This window comes from Antechinus flavipes, chromosome 5 (assembly GCF_016432865.1).
Source record: "Antechinus flavipes isolate AdamAnt ecotype Samford, QLD, Australia chromosome 5, AdamAnt_v2, whole genome shotgun sequence".
Classification (NCBI taxonomy): Eukaryota; Metazoa; Chordata; class Mammalia; order Dasyuromorphia; family Dasyuridae; genus Antechinus; species Antechinus flavipes.
In genome coordinates, this window is record NC_067402.1 from 92,986,089 (window position 1) to 93,008,728 (window position 22,640).

At 34.4% G+C, this 22,640-nt stretch overlaps 1 protein-coding gene across 1 annotated transcript in view; it reads right to left on the reverse strand.

The window, feature by feature from the left end:
* Nucleotides 1-2,931: 2,931 nt before the first annotated feature.
* Nucleotides 2,932-22,640, reverse strand: part of CUL1 (cullin 1) — a 49,860-nt gene continuing 30,151 nt past the window's right edge. The window contains exons 9-21 of the mRNA XM_052001728.1: nt 17,129-17,236; nt 16,946-17,052; nt 15,872-15,920; nt 15,448-15,579; nt 12,809-12,926; nt 12,040-12,116; nt 9,958-10,089; nt 7,946-8,038; nt 6,618-6,665; nt 6,456-6,538; nt 4,914-5,019; nt 4,305-4,418; nt 2,932-3,469 (exon numbers count right to left, since the gene is read on the reverse strand). Of these exons, the coding sequence (XP_051857688.1) occupies nt 3,389-3,469; nt 4,305-4,418; nt 4,914-5,019; nt 6,456-6,538; nt 6,618-6,665; nt 7,946-8,038; nt 9,958-10,089; nt 12,040-12,116; nt 12,809-12,926; nt 15,448-15,579; nt 15,872-15,920; nt 16,946-17,052; nt 17,129-17,236 (1,248 nt within the window). The 3' untranslated portion in view covers nt 2,932-3,388. The remainder of the gene's footprint in view (nt 3,470-4,304; nt 4,419-4,913; nt 5,020-6,455; nt 6,539-6,617; nt 6,666-7,945; nt 8,039-9,957; nt 10,090-12,039; nt 12,117-12,808; nt 12,927-15,447; nt 15,580-15,871; nt 15,921-16,945; nt 17,053-17,128; nt 17,237-22,640) is intronic.

Sequence of the window (22,640 nt, forward strand, 5' to 3'; positions counted from 1 at the left end):
GTAGGTTTTTATTTTAAATCCAACCTTTTTCCTTATCTTCTTATTAGGGATAGATTCACTCCATAGCAAGGTTTAAGGCAAGCAGGACTCTTAGAGGCTTGTGATCCTTTTGGGGAGTGACCACTTGTGGGTGCTGCTTGATCCTTTTTTGCTTTATCTCCTCTGAAGAGAAATGAAAATTTGTTTAGATATCATCTACAATAAATGTTAAAAATGTGATTATGATAATGAAATCACTCAGCTTACCTGTCAATCTAATTCTGAACAGATTTATTTGGTTTTCTTATTGTGAATACACTTGTTCTGATTTACTTGGAGGCATAAAAAGAAAAAGGAAGGAATCCATAAAACAATTCATAAAACTTTTTTGCTGTGTTAAAAATGACAGTGGTATAGAGGTGCAAAATAATCTCCCATCCTTAAACTAATAAGTAAATAATTCACAATTGCAAACTTAAGACGAAATACAAAACTGTTATGATTCCCACTATTGAATTAAGTACATCATAGAATTGATAGTTACTTGAGGGTATTCATAGAACGGCATTAAGAAATCTTAAATAAGGGATGGAAAATTCCTATGGCTTTATGGAATTTGAAATTTTAAATGTAAAAAAAATTGGAATACAGTGTATTCCAATATTCACTAATATGGGTCTGGAGCTCTGCCTTGGCAGTTAGTTCTTTGCCTAGTAAGTATGGACTAAAAAGATTTCACCAACAGCTATATCTTTCTTGGAAGATGACGACTGAAACACCTGTAACAAATGTAGTTGATAATTATTGATGAAAAGAGGGCTTAAATCCCACAGCCTTTCTGGAACCACTCTGTACTTCTTACAGTGGAAAAGGGAAGAATTTAAAGTGACCTCATCAAATACTGACTCATGAAATATACTGAAAAAACTGAAAATTTTTCAACATACCTTGCTTCTGTGAGAATTCTGAATGACTTGGGTGCCGGATCGGTTGCCTTTTCCTTGCCACAAGTTTATTTGTTCATCCTTGCAATCCTAGCAAAAATTATTCCTCAAGGTAGTGGTAAGATTGATGGTATTACCATCATTTAGCTGTCCTTTGTATAGTGTTTCTCTTTTAAGTATGATCACAAGCTAGTTAATGCCACAGAATTAATTTGAGAGGGGCTGGGAATTACCCACCTTCTGCCTAACAAGGACTATAAAAAGGACACTTCAGGACAGAAGACAGGAAGTAAGTATGGTGGGAACTAGTCCAGCTCCTAGGTATACTTTCACCTCCTGGCTTAAAGGATAAAGTAACAGCAGTTTGTATTTTTAGACTTAGAAGGCTCCAGAGTTTCACATACATCATATAATCCTAACAACTTCCTAAGCTTTTCCACTTTAGAACTTAGATGAGGAGTGGACTTGTTAAATGGTTTGCATAAACCGATGACATCAAAATGTTGGACTTGAGCTTCTGAATCTTAGTTTAGGAATTTATAAACTACTCTGAATAACTTAATTAACTTACAATGTATTCCTAATGCAAAGAAACATCTATTGCAAACAAACACCAAATAGGTGTATTATATTTGGATTGTTGCTTCTATTACTCATGGACTTAGCCAAGGCACATTGTTAGTGCCTGAAAGAGCAAAATTTCTTATCTCTGGGAATTCATGATTTGTCAGCAAAATTACTAAATCAGCTACTTTCAAATTATTCATAAGACTCTTTAATATAAATATGAGAGAACATTACCATTTGAAAACTATAAAATGGCAATCAACTTTTGTTAACATCATAGTGAGAGAGTGCTTCTTAGGTAAATCTCAGCAAAGTAATCCTGCACTAAAGACTGAACTAGTGTGGGCAGGAAATTTGAATCCAACTCAGATCAGTGGGCATGGGGTACTCTTGCTTTGCACACTGGAACCTTCTTAGTTCCTTATATTATGTGAATTCAATGATAGGAACAGCCAAAAAAAAAAAAAAAGAAAAGAAATAAAAACAATTTTGTTTTAGGTACAGATCAATGGTTTTACTGGTCTGAGAAACTCTGGGAAGAAGAAATCCCTCTACCAAGCCAGAATATCGCTTATTCTGCCACTAAGGGCTAGGTCATTTGCATAAGATTACATAAGTCAGCATGTCTTCTGGATTCAAGCCTACTCTCGAGTCTCTTGAGTCTCCTTGTTAAAATTTCGGTTGGCTGTTTCCAGGCTCTTCAGGGGAGTGGGAAAATACTCTTTTAATACTGACTCTGCATCTAGTCCTTTAACCCAAAGCTAGCTGATACCACCATAAAGATAACTTACAAAACATCATTATATTATCACCATCTGATTCTCTCAATTCTGGGACAGGGAGGAAGAGTAGGTATCATCTGTTAGTAGATGAGGAAACTAAAGCTCAGAGACAAGATTTGCCTATAGAAAACTTAGAATCCCACATTCAAAACAGACCTGCAGAAGAGCAAGCAGATTAAATTTTTTTTTCTTTTTCTTTTAGGCTACAGAAGGGAAGGAAAAGGCAAAGTCAGGCTGGGAAGGGGAAATGGGGTCACATGGGAGCTAGTCCAGACTTACAATGTGGATAAATCAATGTGCACATAATGAAGATTTGAGAGACATCAGTTGATTTGATTTTGGGAACAAGTGAAATTTAGTCAGGAGAAACTGATCTCAATACCCATTTATAAAGACAGCACTGGGACTGGAAGGGTAAAGGCAGAGAAGAAACAGAAATGCCCTGGAAATAAATCTTAATAAAGCAATGACTATTGTGGCCTGGATCAAAATATTAAATTTTCAGTCCACAGGATGTACCCTTTTTCACACAGCAGAAGAACACTAGAAGGAAAGAGAATAATAAGATTGTTAAATTTTGCATAATCATTATACCTTTTATTTACATATAGAAAGTAGTGAAACTTAAAACAAAAAACCAAATGCGACTTGTACAGAAATCTTTTAATTTGTTTTTATTTTCACACATTAAAAAATGAAACACACTATACAAATGGTTGTTCATAGCAGATTACACATGGGTCCATTCAGACTCGCTCTCAAAGTGCTGCCAACATTATAAAGGCTGCCTATGAAGACAGCTGTTAATCATATATAGCCAATGTATTGATTTAAATGCAGTAGCATGCAACCCTCAGCATCGAAGGTTTGAATCCTCTCTGTTCTTAAATTAGGTTAGATGGCGTCGGTGTCCATATTTACATCCTTGAAATGTATCGATCCTGAGCAGTTCCAATGTAAATCTGAGCCACCTGGCTGATGGGGGTCTTGGTCTCAGGTTTGACAAGGGAGGTCCGCATGGCAGCGGCCTGGCTGCGAGGAAATTCAGTTGTTTCCATTGTTTCCATTATGTGATTATTTGCTGAGTGTCGCACAGTCAGACAACTGCTAAAAAGGTTAAGCCAAGTAACTGTAGGTGTCCTTTTCACCATCAACACGCTCCAAGTATTCTTTCTCAATGAGAATGTCAATGCATTTCTGTATATTTATTTTTTCATAAAGAAGGAGGGAGAAAAAAATCCATGTATTTATTCAATACCAAAGAATCAAAGTAAAGTAAGCTACTGCTGCCAAGAGAACCAAAGCCACCAAGTTTAGGTTAATTCTGCAATTTAGATAAGTTTGCAGCTCAATGACTACAGATTTCCATCCTGCTTAGGCCACAGGGATAACACCTTGCTGAGGTGTGACCACTTGTAATATTCCATTTTTAGCTCTTATATGTCTTCTTATAAGCTTAACTCTCACCCTAGAGTTCTTTTCTGTAGACTTTTATTTAAACTGTTCTATCACTACGTGAATAAGGCAAACCTTTTCATGTGATTATAAGCAACCAGGATTTGGGCAAAAGGAATCTTTCCTCTTCAAAAAGCCAAGTTCTTTTGAGAAGGGTCTTTTTTGGGTTTCAAGATCCAAATCACTTATCAAATTATTTCTCGGATACAGGCATGACTGATGTTTGAAGAAGTAAAATTGACCTTTTGCTCATGTAAGTGACTTGTGGCAATTACTATTGTAATACCTCCCAAAGGGGGAGATATGGTATCAAAGATTCAGAAAGATGTACATGGAATAGTTTACTGAAATAAAAAATACAAAGCAACAGGTGATGTTTTGAAAAGAAACACCTAGTGGTCGCCACTGCTACAGAACCTAATAACTACCAAGGAATCACTGTCATTGTTCTAGCAGTTTCAGAATTATGACGGTAGCCAACCCAACTCTTGTCTTCTCCAACCCACCGATTCTTACCAATTTGTTTTCTTTAATAATTTAATTAAATACTGCTATTATGGAGCTATTTTTATTTTACCTTAATCACTGGCACCCGAGGTTTGAATCTTGAGGACAACTGAGTTAATACTTCTCCAAGCAATTGCTGGTGTTTCAGAACCTTTCTCATTTTCATAATCCGCACAATAGCAGCCTACAGAAACAAGTAGGAACAAAAGATATTCATAACACCAGTTATTAAAAAGTAAGAAAAAAATAAAAGGTTAGACTCTCACCTAAATAATACACATTCTTTGAGCTTCTAAGTTTGATTTGCAATAGCATTCATAACTATACTGGCACCAATAACTAGTGAAGATTTGATCTAGCTAGAAAATCATCTCAACTCACAACTAGATCAATTATTTCACTGACTCAAAATGACAAAAAGGGAACACATGCAATTCAAATAACAAAAAACTTATGAAACTAGCCCTTCAAAAAAAATCAGTTGTTCCCAAATTTAAAAAAACTTAATTCTCTTCCCATATCAAAACAGAGACAATTAAAAAGAAATACCCAAAGAGGATTAAAGTTATTCAGTAGAATATCTCTGATAATGAAAGTATACTTAAAAAGCAGTCTTCTTAGTATTAAACAATCCACTTATCAACTATATAGACAATGCTATATTAAACAGCTAAGTCACCTGAATCAGTAGTTTCCGGTCTTCCTCTATATTTTTGTGTGTGGTTTCTTGTTCTTGTTTCTGTTCTGTCTTCATTGGCACATTGATGTTAACCCTCAATTTCTTACTATCAAGATAAAGCGAAGTGGTATCAATCTCATTTTAAAGAGCATTTTTCACTTTGCAATATTTGAAGAGAAACCTTCTTGGGCTTCCAAGAAGTACTGTTAGAAATATGTTTAAGAAATTACCAAAGAAGATAGAGAGTTCAAATCATTTTTTTTTTTTGATTGCAGATTTTCACTCGACAATAGAAAGGCAATTATAACCCGAGTTTCATTTATATAGATAATTACAGCCAGGTAGCTAGCATTCAAGCAACTAAATAAAAATGGTGAATTGATTTGAAATGAAGTAACCAAAGGACAATTGTTATGTAAACAAATCTGAAATCATCGTAATTGAAGGATGCTGTACTTAACAGAAACAAATCATGAAATGCCATTCCTATATACTCTATACCCTATCAGAATTAGCTCTAAAGTATCCTACCTTAAAGATATTTGGTACCAACTAATTTCAAAATAAGTCATTTATGAGAGACTCTCTTGCCTACCATGGGAACAGCTAATAAAAATGAAAATTCAACAATAATAGCAAATCATAAAATCCTAGCGCTGAAAAGGACTTTTTAGGTCATTATTTCAATTCCTTGTTCAACATATGAATTCTCTCATATCATATCTCCTATTCCTACCAAGTTGTCACCTTGATTCTCCTCAAATGCCTCAATTCAAATAAAGTCAATGTGGAGAATATGTTTTTTTATAGCATTATTAAAATCTCAAAGGGGTATGTGAAAACCATGCATAAGTATTTAAAAAATATATACTCAACAGTTTATACTACATATACTAATAAGTCTCTTGTTCTTTCTACTAAACTTAACATTTTATTTTCACAATCTTTGTTCACAAGTTAGCAAACAGCAATATGGAAATGTGATGTATTAAGACTTTTTTCATATGATAAAAGATTCCAATTTATTTCTTAAACTACAGTAAATGTAAGTGGCATATTTCTGGGGACTTTTTTTATGACAAGGAGGATCATTAAAAAGACCCCTCTTCTTATTACTGAGGAAGCAGAGATACAGAAGGCACTTAGTGCCAAGGTCAGACTGGTAGCCAAGGACAGCGGTATATTAGAGAAGTTGGTGAGAATGCTGTCCTAATTCCTTGCACAATCAGAATACAATTTATTGAACTATTGACATGCGATTGTAGAGAAGGTGACCTCCTTCAATTCTTGTGTAAGAAAAAATACAAAAGGAAAATTTCCAACATCCTGTAATTCCAGAAATAAGCACTTCTTTCACCCAGGAGTGAGAGGAGAGTTCTCTACACTAGAGATAAGATTATTTTAATCATATTTGGGGGCACTCACTTTTTAATAGGGGAAAAATGCCTAAAATATTTCATACAAGGCTTAGATTGAAAACTTTAGGGAAAAAACAAGTCATCATCAATCATTCTTCTTTTAACTATGTTAGATTTTCCTTACTTTTTATAACCAAGGAATAATTTTATTAAGGTATCTGGCTTCAATTCCACCTCATCAACATTTGCATTTTCATCTTCCAAAACCTATAAGAAAACAACAATTACTATGTATTTAATAAAATGATTTCTAACAATGTAAAAAATAAAAATGAAGAGGACATACCAATAACTTTGACTTCAATAAAATCTGTAGAACCTGTGCCAAAATATCCTATTACAAAGAAAAAAATGAGTCAACCAGGTAGTTTTTTTTTGAAAGAGTAATAAAAGGTATAAGTGAAATATTTATATGCAAAATTGAAAGATTACAACCAAATACCAAAATAAATACAAATACAAATATACAAGTAAATACCAGAGCCTCTAAACTTTAAGACTGAGACATCAAAAAATTAAAGTTACAATCTGAAGTGATTCCATGAAACTTAGTAAAAGATGTTATTTCTGAAGAGTTAGCTACAGACAACCATGGCTCTTTACTGCCAATGTATATATATCCTTCAATTTGTATCCAGTGTGGACTACCATGGTCACTGAACTTTTACCTCCTTGTTTAGATTCAAATAAAAAGTAGTGAAGATAAAATGTCTCCTGAATGCAAAAAAAGGTATGGGGCACAAAGAGTACTATCATTCATTTTAGTAGAAAATGTAACCTAGTACTTAGAAATATAGCCTACAAAAAATGGCAATACACAGCAAAATAGAGATAAACAGGCATCTATCATTATTTGCACATTTTAAACAGCCGAACTCCACTGACAGAGATCACAGCCACTTTGCACCTTAGCTGATTCATAGGCTGACCCCCCTACTTTTTTATCCTTTCTTTTTGTCTCCCCTGAATTTCCCTGGTTTTCCAAGTTTAATGCCTGTCACTCTCATGTTAGCGTATAAGCTCCTTGGGGAGGAGACTGACTACTTTTATCTTTCCTTGCAAGTCTATTGTTTTAGTGTCTGGCACATAGTTAAATAAAACAACTAGTTAAATAAAACATGTACAACAGAAGGGAATTTATTCAAAAAAAGAAATAAAACAGCCAATGTGATTTAGAAAAAGCCTGTGGGAAGGGTGGTGGTGGTGTGTGTTGTGAGAGGGGGCAAAGGGAAGGAGGAGAGAGAGTGAAAACCTTGAAGTTGAATATTTTTCCAACCATCTTTCTGAGGCAGTCCAGTGGCTATCCCTCTCCTCTGGGCTGATCCCAATAATCATTCAAAGATTTAACTTGCTCTGCTTTTGTGACCAGAACTGGTTTATACCTTCCTAGGCAGCCAGGGAGACCATTGTAGTTGTACCAGATTCAGTGTGGACCCAAAGTAGCTTCTGCCTACTGCAGTTAGGAATCAAGTAATCCACCAGCCTCAGCCTTCTATAGTAGCAGGGTTTACAGGTACATACCATACTACCCTAATTTACACTTTCCCCATATTATCTACAACAAAGAAACCAGTAATGGCAATTTGAATGGCAATTGGGAAAAGAGAACAATACCATTTTTATTTGAGTGCTGTCTGTTAGCTGTTGTACAGTGTAGGCATCTTCTGTATTGTATTGCAATAGGATTGCCATCTGGAATGTAGATGCCTTTGAGATATCAACAAAACAACAGAAAGAGAAGAGATTTTAATTCTTGTCAAAAATATGAAGTGCAAGTTCAAAGAACTAATAATTTCTATGTTGAGTCAGAAATGGTTAATAAGAAAAATGTTTTTTACAATGCAATGGTAAGAACAAAAGCAAACTTATTTAAAAGAGAATGCTAAAAGCCACAAAAAATCATCATAATGTAATTTTTGGTGAAAGATAAAGTCTCTTCTATAGACATTTCAGTGACTTCTTACAACAAATATTAACCTAAACAATCTATTTTTCTAAGACATGTATACAATAAAGACATGTATTTTGTGGTCATTTTAACTTTATTTATTTATTTATTTTGCACAAATAACCTTGCTCCTTTTTCTATAGCTACAACCTTAAATAATAAATTATTCAGGAATCTGATTTTCCCTATATCAGCTAAGCTGTTAAATTTATTACAAAGTGCCTTAAGATAGATTATATTAAGATTTTTTTTTAAAAGCAAACTACAAAGAATGATGAACTGGTATCAAAAACACAGCTGTTTGAAGATATGATGAACTAATGGGGCTGAGATTGTCCCTTGCTAATGAATGACAGACATCATCACATCACGGCAATAAACTCTTTAGGTACTAAATAAATGCCTGTTCTCTGCAGTCCCATAGAGCACATACTGTTCACAACATTTTCAAGCTAGTCCAAGGGGAAAAAAAATGAAGAAACTCCAATTGTTAACATGTTTTCCAAGGATGGTATGAAGTACTATTAGGTCCCGTTAATGCAAAGAAGAAAAAATGTTTCATTGAGGACTAAATTAAAGTTAAAATTCTAATACTCCTTAATCTCCTGTCATATAAAGTAACTATATTATCACTTTAAAAAGATACTCCTATAATACTTATACTAAGAACTGTTATAAAAAAGAATCAGAGCAACAAAGGATTAATAAGAGGTTCTTTTGGTTTTGTTTTGTTTTAGCTGAGGCAATTGGAGTTAAGTGACTTGCCCAAGGTCTCACAGGTAGGGAGTGTTAAGTGTCTGAGGTCACATTTGAACTCAGGTCCTCCTAACTTCAGGGCTTGGTGCTTGATTCACTGCACCACCTAGCTGCCCCGAGATCCTTTCCTTTCACATATTCTCCTCTTCCCATTTACAACATGAAGCTGTAAGCTGACCTCACATACAAGAAGGGAAAACGGGAAAGCAAATCATTAATCTTATAATGGTTCTTGGTTATAATCAGAGAACTAAGTAAGCATTTGTATTATTTACCACAGGAAAAAAAAATTTAGAAGTATGAGAAATAGTCACTGGAATCTTTGACATTCAATGTGGACAGAATGACATTTCTGTGTCTTTTTGGGAGGAAGGGTGAAGCAACATTAAATGATGTATAACAAGGCAGCTAGGTGGCACAGTGGATAGATAGAGCACCAACTCTTAAGTCAGGAGGACCTGAGTTCAAATCTGATCTCAGACACTTAACACTTCTTAGTTGTGTGACCCTGAGCAAGTCATTTAACCCTAATTGCCTCAAGGGGAAAAAAACTTCAGTGATGTACAACATTATAAATGATTTATTCCATACAAAAGGTCATATTTTAAAGTTATTCCTTACAATAGAACTAGCCAGGAGGCTCTAATGTAATAATGTTCCCAGATTAAGTATTTGCCAAAATCATTCTATACATCTTGATTACCAAAAATAACACAAAAATTGCTTTGTATCTGCTTCTTTTGTGATACTTCTAATTCATAAGAGGAAGAAAATATTTATTTTGAAATCCACCTTATAGGAATAATTTCAAACACTGTTAGGTATTCATGTAAATCAGTCTTATATGTCCCTTATATGCAATCTCACTATGAACACATTTAATATTCTTATCTGCATTTCCACAATGCAAACTGATTCTTACCTGCAAGGTATATCTGTTTTTAAAACAATTGGTTACCAATTCCCCTTTTGATAGCTGATATAACCAAGTCAATTTTCTGCCACTATGGCGACTAGCATAAAAAGCAGTAAAACGCTGATAACTGCGTTCCAACTATACAAAAAACAAAAAAACAAAAAAAACACATTTTAAATCAAAGATATGTCATTAAATTTCACTCAAAGTATTTCTAAATATGGAGAAAATATGAAACTGAAGTATAAGTATGTCGGTGATCCATGTGTGCAGGTTTTGTTGGATTCATAATGTAATCACTTAAAAAATACAAAACACATGAAATTAAACATTAATTTCTACTTTAAGAGAAGAGGGTAAGATTACCATGATTATGATTCCTAAGGGAAATGCAATAATATGAGGTACTTAGGATAAAAAGATGAAATCTGGTGACTTATGTCCTAAGGCTGGGGAAGATGAGACATGTGCATTCATATATTATTATTAACATTAATTTTTATAATTATTAATAACAATACAAATAAGACTGTACATTCAAAGCGACATCCAAACAACACAGAGATTTGAGAAATCAATTTGAATTCTAGTGATCAGGAAAAGTGTCGTGGAAAGGGTAACAAATAATGTGGGCTTTGAAGGATTTGGAAATGATTGAAACATGCAGAAGAACCACGTGGAACATTGTGAACAAAGACGGGAAAGGGCAAGCTAAGATTAGGGAACAGCAAATTCCATTTTGTTCACACACAGGCTAAACTGCAGGTATACTATTTCTGGGATCCTCCACAGATCCCAAGGGAGATATTCTTAAAGCACAGGTCTGACTAGATAAATCTCTCCCCTCTTGTTCAAGTTCAAACAGCTTAGACCATTTGGTTTAACAATATATTATCCCTAATACACTTGCATGTTTTAATCAAACTATTATAACAACTACTCCTTCTTGTACACATTTCACACCCTGTTCTGTGCCTTTTGTGCCAGGGACTCTCATAACTGTACTGGTCTCCATTTTCACCTTAGCGCCATAGAATTTCTAACACTCTTAGCAGTCCATACACGCTCTTTTCTCTACCTACAAAAAACCTTTCTTGGTCTTTCTTGTTCATTCTTCACACCTGACATTCCTTTGTATTCAACTCGATCTTGTAAGATACTATTTACAAATATTTCATTTCCTCATACTCCAGTAGGAGTAGGAAGTAAAACTATTTTGTTTTTGGTTTTGGGCACTTAATAAATTGGTGAATATCTAATGAATGGGACTTGTACTTCTGAATCAAAAATGGTAGGCAGAGCTGACTCCTGACCAATAGAAAAGTACATTTAACAAGGACAATAAAGAATCCAGTTGCCTGGAATTTTTCAAAGTCTAATTTTAAAAAAAACAAACAAAACCCTTTCGACTGAAAAGGGTGAGGGAGGACACTGTTGACCCGATTCATGCCATGTAGAAAAGCACAAATAAAAATAGTAGTACCATCCAGAGGTCTGATACTTTCATGGATAGGCCTTTGATCTCAAAGAAGTGGGTATTCCCCCTAATATTAAGTCCCAAGACATATGTGCCTTTTCCTCCTATGTGATTCTTGTCCTTGTTCAACTCCAAGTCCTGCATAAGCATCCACCCAATATTCTGAGGACCTTTGGGGTAATATGATGGTTATCACTCATATTTATTTACTGCAAGGCTAAATCACCTTTTTGTCATACATTTATATAGCATTTTGTGTAATCCTTCCCTGGTGATATGCTGCAACCTTCATGGCACTACTCTTCAGTGTCTTAGGTAAATGTCAATTAACTTCTTTGAAAACTGAGATACTGACCAAAGTACTTCCATATAAGAAACACATTTCCTATGAAATTTGTCAAATTGATTCCTCCTTGTCCAAACACACAACCTCTACTGTCAATACTGTACTTGTTAAAAAGCCTTGCTATGACTTCCTTCTTAAAATTTCCACTTTGATGGATTTCTAAGATTTTAAGAAGATTCAACATGGCAGGAAGTAGAATATTTTATATCTAAGATAGCAACATTTTAAGTTAGTTTTTATTATCTTCATCAACATGAATCATTACCTCTGAAGGCAAGGCAAATGTACAAGACTGCTGAAAGGGCCATGATCCAGAACTCAGAACTTGAATACTGAAATCCACTAAAAAAAAAAAAAAGGAAAGAAAAGAAAAAGATCAGCAAACACTTCCATAAGCATTATAAACTGTTACTCTGTATTCAGAAGGAACTGTTTCTCCCCCTCCCCCCCAATCATTAAAAAAAAGAATTTCTAGACAAAACTAGCAAAACACCATGGTAAAAATTGTTATATTGAAAAGAAAAGAGGAAGCCACAGTCAAAAATCCAGTTTTATTCAAGAGAAACTTCATTCCTTTCCAAATAGCAAAAACTTTCACGTTTGCTTCTCTTATACATCACTCTCTAAGAATAAAGAGTAGACTCTGGTTTCTCAATAAATGAATATCCATATGGATTAAAAGGAGAAAGAATGAGAATACATACAATGTGAGAGGTAGACTATCACCACCTCAGGAATCCCAGGTCTATCTGTATACTACCCCCAATTCACTGTCCAACTTTTGACAATTGAGCTGTCTGAATTTCAGTTTTAGTTTTATGTTGCCAACTTCCAGGGTTTGGATGGTAGTAAAGTGACTGGCCTAATAACTGGGAGCTATTTTTCTTAAATATATTTTCCTTAGGAAGCTCCTCTGAAAAGTTATGTTAATACTTGAGTTTTATCCATATTAAGTATTTTTATACTTCTTGCATTAATCAAAATAAAAGAGCTCAATTCTTCAAGAGAACCAGACCTTTAAAAGAACTACTTACAGTCCAGGGGTTCCGAATTTGTGAGGTGCTTTTTGAACTGTTCATTCAAGTCTTTGCTCACACCAATGTCTTGAAACATCCGCTGAAGCTTGGATGTGTATTCAAAACCACAAGCTTGCTGAAATATATGTCAAAGCAATTTTAAATCTAAAAAGATCAATTTCCTTAATGATAAAGCAAAATGTACATACTTTTTTAGAAATCAGCTCATAAGCACTATGCATACCACTCATATGAAATGAGAAATAAAAATAAAAATGGTGGTATCATTTAAGCATATTCTAATTACTATTCATTTTACAAATTTAAATGAAATTGCATAAATGATTTTTAAAAGTTTTAATTAAAATTCATTACTTGATACTCAATGGTAAATTGCAGTAAATTATTACATATGTAAAAATGATGCATAATCTTCAATTTGAAACATTCCTTAAGCTGAATATAATTAATCCACTTGATTGAAGACTTTAGAGAATAACTATTATGTTTTAACAATATTTTTGTAACAAAGTGCACTCCAATTTAAGATGACAGGAATGTAGCTCTCTTACATAACTAGTCTTTTCCTTACTTGCAGGACAATAGAAAGGGGAAAACTCCCAGCTTCAAGAATTTTCCTGGAGACATTAGGGGCAGGGAAGGATGTTCTATTAGTGTTTTATTATTCATATTGATCACCCTCACCCATCCCTGTTGTCTTTCCAAGAGCCCCAGAAAACATTTATTTCACTTTCTATTCTTAGCATTTGCAGCTTTCAACAAGGGTTTCTTGACTCTCTGCTCCAGGGTGGAATGGAACAGATTTTTCCATTCATCACTGGCCCCTGAAACAAAGATCCAGACATTCTGAAATCTGTTAAGGGCTTTTTCTGCTAATAATTTGCGAGAAAACAGATGAACACAAAAAAACTACTTCTAAGTCTCACACTTACCGAACTCTTCTTCATGACCCTACATGGCAATGTCACATATAGATGCTAATGGTCTTTGGGTACACAAAGGGAAAAAAAAGTAAGATCCATCTGTGTTTTCAGTTCAAAATTCCAAACTGACTGACTTAGGAATTACATTATGAAAGCTGTATTGGCCTTTTGGGCTAAAGAACTGAGCAAGGCATAAGAATAGAGGGTAGAAAATAAATAAAGATATCAGATAGGAATTTCCTAGACAAGTAACTAGCCCTGAGCAACAGCAGGGGTGCTGAGGGAAAGGAGAAATAAGAGGAGGCTATGCCCTGCCTTTTCTCACTTCACTCTATTCCTATTTCAAGGAAGGAAATAATGGTACAGAGGATGGTTTGTGTCAGCAGTTTACTGATAAAGAGAAGGATACAAAGAGGACATTTTGTCTCCTATGATATTAAAGACACATTATTTTATTTTATCAGAGTTGGATGTGGAGGGAGAAGTTGCCACACACGGCAAATACTACTAAACCACTTTATTATCCACTGTGCAAAGCATTTAATTTTATTTGTACTTAAACTACTTATCTGAAAGCTTCAAAATGGTCTACTATTCTGAATCTCCAGGATCTGATAAAAAACCTCAAAACATCTAAATCTCCACCTTCCAACTCTTATGATTTTACTGATTTAGGGGATCTTTCCTTTCCTTTTATTAATCTACCTAGTCTCTGATGCTATGAAAATTATTTCAGGTCAATCATTTTATTTACCCTTTGATTTCCTTAGCCACATAATATATTAGGCAGCTGGTAGTGTAGTTAGTGTCTGAAGTCAAGAAGGCCTCAGTTCAAATCTGCCCTCAGTTACCTCCTGGCTATGTGACCCAGAGAAATTACTTAATCTCTGGCTCAATTTCCTTATCTGTAAAGTGAGGATAATAAGAACACCTACCACAGAGCATTGACAGGAGGATCCAGCCCTTCTTGACAAAGAGTAAACACAATATAAATGCTAATTATTACTGTTCTTATTTTCTTTGTCAATTAATTAGAACGGCATACAATATGCTCAATATGAATGGTTTAAAATATCATCTTTAAAGATGTCCAGCACACTGGTTACCTGCTGGAATTGATTTCTAGATAATCACAATGAATTCTAGATTACTTCATGGGTTGTGATAAATAAATGTTTTGGGGGATGAATTAGATTTTTCTAAATACACCATTAAAAGGATTTTTTAAAAATGGACCACAGAACTTATTTAAGGGGCTATAGCTGATTTAGGTGGAAGGGAAGAAAAAAATAGGGTGGGTAGAAAGATTAGAAAACAGCACTGGCTCAAATACAGAAGCAGTAGAAACTCACAGAAAGGGAAGAACATTAAAAAAAAGGGGGGGGAGAATACAATGTGAATAGGTGTATTCAACAGAGACTGAGTAGACAAATTTGGTCAGATAAAACAGGTCTTGAATACCAAGTTAGGAACCCTAAGCTCTACCCTGTAGGCAATGGAGAACCATGGAAAGTCATGGTGACAGAGGTTAGATTAGAATCTACTCATATAATACAAAAACCTAATTCTTAAGACTTATATAAGCTCCCATTACCTACAGTTACTTGCTTAGCTAGTTTCACACTTCAGGCACTAACACCTTTAATAAAGGTTTCAAAACCAAAACAAAAATCCCTGAGAAGATGAGATTTGGAAAGGAAAAGAGACACTGACCTTCAGTTTAGAGATCATGCTGGCCTCAGCATCATCACTTGCACTGTTCTGGTGCACAAGTCTTTTGGCCAACATTTTAGCATAGAATTTCTGAAATACATCTTTATCCTCAATGTACTTGAAGACAACCATCTGTCAAAATATTAGGAGATATCATTCATATATTGGCTGGCCAAACAAACAAATAAATAAATAAATAAAATCAGGGGTTAGTGCTTTAAGAGTTAAGGCAACATATTTCAACAAAATGCTAAAAATCTTTATATAATCTTTAAAGTAAATATTTTAGAATAAATTTCCCAAACCACATTGAGTTGGCTCAGTGTTGATTAGCTTCCCATTTTACGTAAAGCCCAATAACAAAAGTATTTAATGAAGTCAATAATCAATATTGACTAAGAATCCTCTTTCTTAAGCACCTTACCACTTGATTAAGTGTATCTTCTAGCTCTGCTTCTTCTGGGTTTTTGGAGCTGAAATAAATCAAAAAGGGGTAAAACTTTAGCCATGAACTATCATGAACTAAATATAAAGTCTTACAAAACATATATATTAAAACTAAGAGAAAAAAAACGAAGAAAAAACCTAGCAGATTGGAAAGATTAGAAATTTACATTTCTGAGTAATAAATGGATTTAAAATGCTCATTTGAGTAACATATAAAGGCACACCTTTATTCTAAAATCAAATACTTTTTCTCCCTTCTAGCTGTTTCTCAGTTCCACTTTAAAAAATCACTCTGAAGTCATTTAGAAGACTAAAGCAATAATTTAGACAAGAAGTAACAAGCACCTGAACCAGGGTGACATCTGTGAGAGGGGGCAGAAAGATTCGGCAAATGACTAGGCATGTGGGACATGAAGAGCGTAGAACACCCATGTGGGAACAACAGTGGGACCCTCAGACCCCTGATAGGCACAGGCAGTTTTCGAAGAGAAGTATGTGGGTTTAAAGCTAAAGAAAGAGTCCTGTTTTTGATAAGTAGAATGTGAGCTACATGAGAAATATCCAATATGGAATTTCTAATTAAGAGGTAGAGATGTGGAATTACAGTTCAGAATAATGACAGAAACTAGGTATACAACATATAAATGTTGATGACAAATATTCACATTTCACAATATTTTTATGGGGAAAAGGACTTTTCAGACAATCCCATGAATCCAATTTCTACTACATATTGATACCACATCAAAAAAATCCACAAATGTCAGGCCAGATTTTTTTTTCATTGACTCTTTTAAAAACATTAAGCCAGGGGGCAGCTAGGTGGTGCAGTGGATAGAGCACGAGCCCTAAAGTCAGGAGGATCTGAATTCAAATCTGGCTTCAGACCCTTAACATGTCCTAGCTGTGTGACCGTGGGCAAGTCACTTAACCCCAACTGCCCTCCCTCCTCCAAAAAAAAAGAAAGAAAGAAATGTGATACCATTTTAAAAACTTCCATTTCAGTTTCTCCAGAAAAAAAAAAAAAAAAAACATTAAGCCATCTAAGTACCTTTTCTTCAACAAGGAATCACAGTACCGGGCCAACAACTCGGGGGATTTACTTGATGACTGAGCCATTTTGGTTACTGCATTGTTGTTTATAAATCGACCACAAGCCTGTGAATTATACAAAACAGAGTTTAAAAAACTCAACATCAAAAGATGATGTCAGTTATAACATATGCATACTTACTTTATCAAGTGCAGCTACAAAGCCAGCATCATTGTTGAATGCTGACATTACTAGTGCATTATATTTCTTATGAACATCCAACACTGTCTGTACATACATTTTGGGGTCCTGAAGGGAGAAAAAAACAAAAGAAGGTCATTACTGGATGGCAAAGTTATTCACTTGTTTTTTTTTAGCATATTAGTTTCAAATACATAAATCATTCAGTTCAGATTACCCTTTAGGGGACAATTAAGAAGAGAGATCAGAAAATACATCTATTCTTTTCTTTGGAGTTAAATAGGATATTGGAGAGGAATAAAAAAGTAATTAACATGTGTTCAATGCCATTTTCACCTCATTTAAAAACCAAAGTCTAATATTAGAAATAAATACACTAGGTAGTCAAATTATTTGAAACATGAAGAACTTTCCCCTGAAAACTAGATTCTGATTATCTCAATGCTTAAGTAAAGACCAAATATCATCTTGTCACCTAAGGACTCAATTATTATATCAGGGTTAAGAGAAAGAAAATGAGGAGTTAGAGGAGTTCAACGTTCAGGAGAATTAGTTAGGAAAGGCTTCCTGACAGGAATGAAAAAAATGTATTGATTGAAGGAAAAATGAAGAAACTAGACTAGTGAAGAAGCAAAACATGGTATAAGAACACACATGTTGTATTCATGTGCTAGTAAAAGAGATGATTTTTACTTTATTTTATTTATTTAAAATTTTCTCCTAGTTACATATTTTTACATTTGTTTTTAAGATTTTTAAGTTATGAGTTCTCTCTCTTATCACCACCCACAATTAAGAAACTACATATGAAGTTATGTAAAACATTTCCATAAAAGTCAAGTTGGGAAAGAAAATATAGGTCTCCCACCCTAATGAAAATAAAAACCCTCAAGAAAAATTAAATTTAAAAGAAAGAATGCTTCAATTTATATTCCAACACAGTTTCTTCTCTATGTATAGAAAGGATTTTTCATCATAAGTCCTTCAGAGTAGTCGTGGATGACTGTACTATCGAGAATAGTAAAATCATTTATACCTAGACATCCCAGAACATTGCTGTTACTTTATATACAACACATTTTTTTTGTTTATAGAGGACTTTCCAGGTTTTTTTTTTCTCTGAGAGTATCCTGCTCATCATTGCCCAGAGAATAATATTCTATCACATATACCACAATTTGTTTCCTAATTGATGAGCATCTCCTCAATTTCCAATTTTATTGTCATGAGAAGAGAGCTTCTATGAATAGTTTGGGTACATAAGTCATTCTTTCCCCTCTCTCCTTTTTTTCTGAATCTTTTTTGGTATTCATGTCTAGTATTGGTGGTGTTAGGTCAAAGGATATGCCCCTTAAGGACATATCATCTCTTTTGATCATTTATCAATTGGGCATAGCTCTTATTTTTTATATTTAAGTTTTATATTTATTATATTTACTCAGTAAAAGGTTAATTTTGAGAACAGGTTTGTATGTTGTAAAGTCATGAGAAATAGAGAATGGATTTTGTTTTAAGAAAGGGGACAGGTCAAAGGATATGAACAGACAATTCTCAGACAAAGAAATTGAAACTATTTATAGACATATGAAAATATGCTCCAAATCATTATTAATCAGAGAAATGCAAATTAAGACAACTCTGAGATACCACTACACACCTGTCAGATTGGCTAGAATGACAGGGAAAGATAATGGGGAATGTTGGAGGGGATGTGGGAAAATAGGGACACTGATACATTGTTGGTGGAATTGTGAACACATCCAGCCATTCTGGAGAGCAATTTGGAACTTTGCTCAAAAAGTTATCAAACTGTGCATACCCTTTGATCCAGCAGTGTTTCTACTGGGCTTATACCCCAAAGAGATACTAAAGAAAGGAAAGGGACCTGTATGTGCTAAAATGTTTGTGGCAGCCCTGTTTGTAGTGGCTAGAAGCTGGAAAATGAAAGGATGTCCATCAATTGGAGAATGGTTGAGTAAATTGTGGTATATGAATGTTATGGAATATTATTGTTCAGTAAGGAATGACCAGCAGGATGAATACAGAGAGGACTGGCGAGACTTACATGAACTGATGCTGAGTGAAATGAGCAGAACCAGGAGATCATTATATACCTCAACAACGATACTGTTTGAGGATGTATTCTGATGGAAGTGGATCTCTTCGATAAAGAAAGCCTTAATTGATCAAAGATGGACAGAAGCAGCTACACCCAGAGAAAGATCACTGGGAAATGAATATAAACTGCTTGCATTTTTGTTTTTCTTCCCGGGTTATTTATACCTTCTGAATTCAATTCTCCCTGTGCAACAAGAAAACTGTTCGGTTCTGCACACATATATTGTATCTAGGATATACTGCAACCCATTCAACATGTAAAGGACTCTTGCCATCTGGGGGAAGGGGTGGAGGGAGGGAGGGGAAAAATCGGAACAGAAGTGAATGCAAGGGATAATGCTGTAAAAAATTACCCTGGCATGCGTTCTATCAATAAAAAGTTATTAAAAAATTAAAAAAAAAAAAAAAAAAAGAAAGAAAGAAAGGGGAAGGACAGACAATAGAGTGCCTTCAAAGTCAGATTATACCGTCACTAAGGGATTCTAGGTTAATTTTCCTAATGTACAGTTCTAACTATTTTGATAGCTGTTTTAAAGATGGACTGAAAAAAAAAGTAATAGGGAAGGAGAGAAAGAATATGATGGTGCCAAGTTTGATTAGAGAAGAGAGGGCAAATGAGAGATACTATGAGGGGTGGAGTAAGCCGGAAAAGATGACTTGAACCTGTGTATATAGGAGAAGGATGTTGACATCTACAGAAATAAGAAAAGTGAAAGAAAGGTCAAATTATGGATACTAAGTGCTATTTCAGCTTTGGACATGCTGAGTTTCAAGTATTAACAGGATATGTAAGTAGAAATGTTTGGCAGGTAGCTAAAGCTGCGGATCTGGAGAAAAGTGAGAGAGGATGTACTGAAGCAAGAAAAGAATTGAGTTTTGATCTAAGGTATGATACTATCAGAACAATAACATATTTTAAGGCAAAAACCTGACAAGATCTGGCATCTGGCTGAATAAACATTGACAGAAATAAACCTGGAAGGTAATTGGGAGAAAATGAATTCAATTTTATAATGCTGGGACTGAGACGTCAATGAATTGTCAATATGGAAATGTCTAGAATACATTGACAGTTGAGGATACAAGGCAGATACAATGATAAGATAGGAGAATCTAAGACAGAAAAAGAATTAAGGAGACTGAATGTAAATCAACATATGCTTAAGTTCACTTAAAAAAAAATCTCTCCCATGGTTTTTCCATGTTGCTCTGATTTTTCTCTCCCAACATGATTCATAAAGCAATGTGCATTACAATAAATTCACTGAGTTATCAGCATATAAATGATAAGTTTAAATGAATTTGAAATGAAGAATTTTCTATAGAAGTGCATGGTTAGAGAAACACTGAATCCTAGAGTAGTAAAAGGAAGACTTAAGGGGAAAAAACCCTGAATAAATCATGAGAACTGTCTGAAAGGGAGAAATGCCAAAACAATATATTGTTAGGACAGTAAAGTGCAGAATGAAGTTCAAGGAGAGGTATCAAAAACAAAAAAGGACAATGAGCACTGTAGAAATGTTAAGGAATACAGTAATAAGGAGGGAAACAAAATGGTGCATTAAAGATTACAAAGGATCAATAAAAATCAAAAGAGCATCTTTTAGTGTACAATGAATGTAAAGAATAGTGCTAATTACTACTGAAACTAAGATAAAGTTAATAGCAGAAAAAAAATGGTAACATTATTTTCCTGGAGCTTTGGAAATCTAATCAAGAAAGCTTTACACTAGAGAAAGAAAAGGGCAAGAATTAAAGTACATACTCACAGCTTAGACCATTCAAGAGGTTTAAACCAACAAAACCATGGGGAGTAACAATAATGTAAGAAGGATAGTAAAATAGTACAGATATCTGCCCAGACTTCTGCAGCACAGAAAACTCAAAAATTCAAGAATTAAGTCAACAACAAAATGGACAAAATACAAGGCAAGTCAGATCATAACATAAGGAGATTGCTTATATACATAGTTACCTGGCTGGATTTGACACACACAACAATATCACTTGAACTGTCTCCTATTCACTCACACAGCTACCAAATTGGTCTGAGTTCTAGGTCTCACGTGTCTACTGAGCTTACCTTCACCACTGTCTCCACAGACATCTTTCTAGACCATCACATCCACTCTGAAATTTACATCTCCCCAGTATCCCACACAGAAGAGGTCTTCTGAAGAAAAAGACCCTATCAATTCATATCAGCTACAGAAATTCATCATTTCTCTGTGCAGGATGCTCTCCTTTCCACACATAATTGCTCCCCTTCCTGCCTCTTCCACCACTTTCAGCTTTTTATATATTTTCTCCCACATTAGATTAGATCAAAGATAAGTTATAAGACCACCGTTTCTTATTTGCTCTCCTAAGGAGGTCAAGGACTGTCTTTGGCTTTATTTTGTGTCATTTAAATGCTTACTGACTAACCTTTAAGAATATTGGCTGGAGGGCTCTGGCAAGCCAGTCTCTCAAGTCCCAAGATACCTCTCCTAACTTTAGGTTGCAGAATGGGTGTAAATATACATTGGTAGAGCAAACTATCAGGAACTCAGGAGTTCCTGAAACCATATGACCAGAGTCCCTTAAGCCCAAACCAAAGACACTAAAACAAATTGTCAACTGGCTTTAGTAAAATAATTTTTAAAAAAGAACAGTTAATTCTTTATAAAGAATAACTTTTTACAAAAGATTGAAGTTAATTATTTTTAATTCTGAGAGAATCTCATTCAATTAGACCTATAGTAACTGAGTAGGTCACATATAAAAAAGGTTGTTGAAAAATTGTCTTTCAGAACTAAAGACTATAAATGTATTTGCTATACTTGGATAAATGAGAATGTTTTCCTTAATTATTTTGCCTTTGTTTCTGAATCAACAAGAGTTATCATCATCATCAACAAGAGTTAAGGTTTCCTTAAAAGACAAATAATTTTACTGAGGAAGCATATTTTTTTGACAGTTCAAATTTCAAATAAAAAAAGCTAACTTCATTTTTAAGGGTATATGACATCAGCCAGGCAACAATATTCAGTATTCTACACATATAAAGCAGTGTGTAGACAGATACAAAACAAAGACAGACAATAATGAAAGAAGAAAACGTGGTGAGTTTTTTTTACAGGCCTTTTACCCCCTGACCCCCAATTTCATAGATAAAATCCTAGAAAAAGTTGCCTTTACTTTTCTTCCCAATCTTTTCAGTCTCCTGCAATTTCTCTTCTAATTTTATCATTCAAATGAAACTACTCTCTTAAATGACCAACTATATCTTTAACTGTTCTTTCTCCCTTTATAAAGTTTCTGCATTATGTGACATTAATCCTTTCTAGGTTTTCACATTGCCCTTGTTTTAGTTCTCCTACAACTTCAAACATGAGTGATCAAAGAAATATTA